Source organism: Perissodus microlepis, chromosome 17 (assembly GCF_051167445.1).
Source record: "Perissodus microlepis isolate ML-2025 ecotype Zambia chromosome 17, ASM5116744v1, whole genome shotgun sequence".
Lineage (NCBI taxonomy): Eukaryota > Metazoa > Chordata > Actinopteri > Cichliformes > Cichlidae > Perissodus > Perissodus microlepis.
In genome coordinates this window covers 28,739,525-28,744,619 of record NC_140477.1, presented here as the reverse complement: position 1 = coordinate 28,744,619, position 5,095 = coordinate 28,739,525, and the positions used below count along the sequence as shown (strand labels likewise).

At 44.3% G+C, this 5,095-nt stretch overlaps 1 protein-coding gene across 1 annotated transcript; it reads left to right on the top strand.

Moving 5' to 3' along the window:
• Nucleotides 1–2,240: 2,240 nt before the first annotated feature.
• On the top strand, nt 2,241–5,072 carry LOC146369818 (uncharacterized). Its single transcript, XM_084909343.1, has 3 exons — nt 2,241–2,519; nt 4,027–4,717; nt 4,825–5,072. Exons 1-3 carry the CDS (start codon nt 2,241–2,243, stop codon nt 5,070–5,072), a joined length of 1,218 nt encoding a protein of 405 aa, XP_084765469.1.
• The last annotated feature ends 23 nt before the right edge of the window (nt 5,073–5,095 follow it).

Sequence of the window (5,095 nt, the reverse complement as noted above, 5' to 3'; positions counted from 1 at the left end):
ACATAATGAAAAACAGTTAAAATGACTACATCCAAAATAAAATAACTGCTTTTTTATGCAAGTCTTAGTCTACAAAAATTTGAAATTGGTGTGTATAAAAACCAAAAAATAAAGTTCTGTGTACAAGCCTGAGGTAACAATTAGCACAATTAAAATGCACAGATAATAGCACACTGGAGGTCCTCATGAGTCCACTCTGTTCTGAGGAACCAACAGAAGACCATCCAAACTGTAATCAGTCCAAGTGTCTCATTTGTTTGCGGCTGGGCTTCGGTCTTCTTCAATTTCTGTTCTTTCCACCTGCAGCTGTTTTAAGTGATCTCATTAAGTCATTGTATTTCATTCTGCTGCCAATGTGTGCCTTCGCTCTTTTTTGTTTTTTTCTCTTTTGTTTCTTTTGGATTTAATCTGTTATTCTCAGGTTTACTCAGGCTGGGTCTAGTGTCCTTGGGTCCTGCTTTATTCAGGTAAATCTTTTTACTAATTAATAGATGTATGTTGGGATTGAGTCGGTTCATGATGGGTGTGTTCTAACATTTTGGACCTATGAAGACCTCACCCTGAAAAACTCCTAAACAAAACATTTACATAATTGTAAGCCGAGACTAAATAAATGAAAATAGGTGTTGATATGCGTATGTGAAGGTTTTTGACTAAGCCTGCATGCAGCTACAAAAAAGGTAAACAAACAACACACCATACCCATTTTTCTTCCACAGGAAGTCAGGCCACAAGGTCAAAAGGTAATGGAGATGGAAATGGGTTCCTTCATAAGCTCCTGTTTATTGCAGGTTTCACTGAGTTGAAGTAATATTTTTGCAAAGCTTTGATCATGAAGTCAATTCCAAGCAGGCAAATAGACATAACTTTGGTTGTGTATTACAGATGAGGACAGATCACAAAAAACAAAAACTACCAGGGTCAGAATTATTAGCTCCCCTGATGCTAATAGCCAAAAGTGTATTGTTTTTGCTGGGTAACAGCCTGCACACTTGCTATGAAGTATTATCACACTTATCTCCTGTGCAATCCCAGCCTGTTCTTGTTTGGTGAGTCTCTCAGGCTGCTCCAGATTTGACTCCCTTCTAGTAAAAACTTCACCACACATATTTTCAATAGGATTCAAGTCAGCGCTTTGTGCCCTCATTGTGGGTATTCTTCTTTTTACAACTTGCCCCATTCATACATACATGTTTTCCACGGTTTTCCCGTGTAAGTGCTTTCTATCTTACATTCACACACACCCGGTGGGATGCATAAGGGGTTAGCATCTTGCCCAAGGATATTTGGCATGCAGACAGAGCACATGAGGATTGAGCTACCAACTTTTAGTAGGTGACCTCCTCTACCACCTGAGCTACAGCCACTCCTAGTTTTAATGGCAGATGTGATGTATATTTTAGATCCTTGTCATGTTGGGAGACAAAGCGATGACCCAGACCCAGTTTTCCTGCTTTCTTTCAGAGTCTTCACATATCCTTCTTTCTTCGTGAAATCTTCCACCTTGACGAAATTCCCAGTTCTTTTTCTAACTTTGCTCGGTGTTTCACTATGGGAATCGCCTCGGTGTGACCAACTATGGAAGCTCCAATGACACCACGTCTGTCTATGACAGACCTGTCGAGCCGTGCTCAGGGCTCCGCCCCCTCATACTAACACGGCCGACCAGCTCCTCCTAACTCATTCTCGCTTTCTTCCCGTGAGAAACTACTTTGAGCTCCCTCAGTGCATCCAGGCTAACTTGATTAGCTGCTAAACAGTTCTCAGGCGTCCCGTGTAGGAGTTCGTCGCCGAACGCAGTTTTTCCGGTTCCAGTTTGGATCGTGCTGAGTAAGTCCTTCGAAAGAAGTGTACTTAGAGTTGCACTGTGGAACAGCAACCGCGTCAGGCGAGCTGTCCCAGTGGTTCCTGGTTTTAGTTAGCGAGGTAGCCGATGTTGTGTGACTCGGGCTAACGCGTTACGGCGAGCTGTTCGTTCAGTGTCTGGCTAGCATTAACTTGTTAGCAGGCCACGAACCACATTAGCGTCTCACTAGCATTAGCTTGTTGGTCGACCTAGGGTTCGGTTAGCATTAAGTTGCTAACAATATTGGCTAGCGGAGTGCAGCTAACATGTCACGACGAGCTGACTCCCGCGGCGACTAGATCGGATTTAACACCCGCTGCTTGTCCTAGCTACTTACGGGCTAACGTGTCGAGACGAGCCTGGTGTAGCCTAGTCTCACCCCTTTCCGCTAACCATGTCTACGGCTCCTACTCCCGCCAAAAGGTCGGAGCCGAAGGCCAAAGAGGCTGCATCCCGCCCGTGCCCCGCATCATGCAGTGCCACCATCTCGGGCAGGGACCCTCATCCAATGTGCATTGTCTGTATGGGTTCCAAGCATGCTCAGGCTTCACTGGCGGACCCTCAGGGATGCCCACATTGTGCTTTGATGCCAGAGAAAGTCCTAGAAAGGAGGCTGAGAGTAGCAGTAACGAACAGTCAGGACCCCTGCCTGTCAGCTGCTACTGCTACACAGCTAATCCAGCATGTCCAAATTAACACTGTCAGATTTGATTTCAACACTATTAAAGTGTCTATATGGGTCCACACCAGAGAGTGTTAATTTAACTCTTTTTGGAGAGTTGGTACGTTAACTCTGATTTAGTGTTAAACACCAAATCTGTCTGGAGTTGATAATTTAACACTTGGTGTTAAGAGTTTATATATTAACTCTCAAAGAGTATTTTAGTTTAACTACGTAACAGTTATCTTCTAATTAATTCTAAAAAGTGGGGATTTTACTGTTCTGAACTTCTAGAAATTTCTTTTGGAAATAAACATTTACTAAAAAGACGCAATGGTTTTTGAAAAACATTTATTCTGAACTGTGCACCACAATTTGAAAACATTTTCTGAAAGATGTAACAGTGTACATGTTCTCACTTTCATTAGAATTTTGTTTATCAAAAGGTCTGGCATATGTGAGCTGGTAAATGCAAATAACAGCATTCTCATCACTTATTTCTTCAATACAATATGCTTGTCCTTCATTCATGGAACTTCAACGCACTTCTGCTCCCCCATATTCCATCTTCACGAGCATATCCTTTGTGGAGATTGAATAAAAATTAGTTGACACTAATTAATGGCACAAATAATCCAGTAATCAATTGCAGCACAGTAAAAAAAAAAAAAAAAAAGGAATCCTTTTTGAGCCATTACTTGTGTAAAGTATTTTCCCAAAAGACAAGGACACAGGTAACAGGTAATACTGAACTAAATGTAAAACCTCCACCTTTTTCATGTTTACCTAAACCGTGTGCACAAAACTCTGGAGGGTTCTAAATGCTAACGTAGACCCAAGTCAGGATGTCTGCTACTGCTGTTTGCTCGTTTTTTTTTCATGGGAGATCGTTTTCAGGCTTCAAGTAGCACCATTATACCAACATTTCACATTCTAGACATTGTTTTAGGTGTATTTGACCAAAAGTTTGACTGAAAATTCACATGCAAGCTTTTTTTCAAGGCTGTGGTATTTGCCCGCAAACAATACCTTTCAGCTAGCTCAAACAGAATATTATGCTATCAGTGAGCAACATGGCTAATGCCTTTCACACAGCTGTGTCTCAACTCCAAAGAGCCACAGAAGTAAAAGCTAATAATAATAATAATTGAAACAATCTTTGAAAAAATGACTTACCAAGCATGGCAAACAACTCAAATATGTAGAGCAAAATGTTCTGAAACGTCTTCACTTCAGCTTCGATTGGAGCCTATGGTGCTGCGGGCGGAGTCTGTGAATTTACTCTATTGGTGTCATAGCCCCTGTAGGAGTTCAGAGTTAAGAGGTCAAGAGTTAATGTTTCCATTGTAACACCTCCAGATTTGACATAGAAACACTCATTTTTAACACTCGGTTTTAACTACTATCATTTTACACCTCAGAGTTACATTAAAAGAATGTGACTCAGAGTAAAATTAACTCTACTTTTGCAAGAAGACTACTAACACCAAAACATTTAACACTTTTGAATTTGCTGTGTACGAGCGATATCCGTCATCCGCGAGCCTCCACAAGCTGGGCGGACATGATGGAAGAAGAGTCCCCGCTCATGCCCCCATCGTTCGAGGACCTCCTCGATCAAAATGAGAACGCGGAGGGCGATGCCGACTCCGACCTCCTCGACCTGGAGGACATGGATGAGGAACAGAAGGATGACTCTACCTTTCCTCCCCAGCAGTCCAGGCCACCGAGTGGGGCTGAAGTTGCACCCCCGGTGGACAGCAATTTGTACGAGGTCTGCAAACGGGCTGCTGCCAAGCTAGGCATCCCATGGCCAGCTGCCCAGGATGCCGAAGGGGCAGAACGCAACCTGTATGACGGCAAGAGGCTCCCACCAGCCTTGCCGCCATCGAAGCAGCTTCTGCCAGCAGTCCTGGCCTGCATGAAAGAAATGAGTCACTATTGGTCAAGCCCTTTTAAAAGCAAGCTTCCGACCAAGGGCTGCTCTAAGCTTGAGATCCAGGGGATGGGTGAACTGGGGCTGACCGAACCCCCAGCAGTGGAGCCTTCAGTGGCGTATCACCTTCACCCTAACCGCAGGGCAATCTCAGCTTCTTCTAGCATTTCTTTGCCCAACAAGATAGATCGCCTCACGGCATCTATTTATCAAAGGATGTACAAATATGCTGCACAGTCCATATGCTCGCTTAATGCAGTCACACTGCTATCAGGCAGAAATTCTGGAAGACATGGGCCGTCAGCTTGACTCGGGTTCCCCGAACCCAGCCCTCTGGGATGAAATCTGCGTGGTTAATGATCTCATTCTTCGCTCCTCCAGGGGAGCAGTCCAAGGGTGTGGCCTTGTGGCTAAACCTGTCAGGCCTAGGTGATGCTCAGAAGGCTGAGGTCATGGATGCAGCCTATGACCCAACCAAGGGTCTCTTTGGCCCAGCCCTGGAGAGAATGAGAGAAACAAGAACCCGCAGAAAGCAGGAGGGAGAAGCATTCAACCTCTGCTTACCCAGAAAACCTAACTGCCCCAGCAGATGTCAAGAGCTGGCTTTGCAGCAACAGCAGCAGCTGTGAGAGGGAGACAGAGTGGGGTCAGA

Coding starts and splice junctions, on each gene's coding strand:
- LOC146369818 (XM_084909343.1), top strand. CDS start 2,241: ATGTCTACGGCTCCTACTCCCGCCAAAAGGTCGGAGCCGAAGGCCAAA. Junction 2,520..4,026: donor CAGCTGCTACTGCTACACAG/CTAATCCAGCAT, acceptor AATTTGCTGTGT/ACGAGCGATATCCGTCATCC. Junction 4,718..4,824: donor TGCAGTCACACTGCTATCAG/GCAGAAATTCTG, acceptor TCGCTCCTCCAG/GGGAGCAGTCCAAGGGTGTG.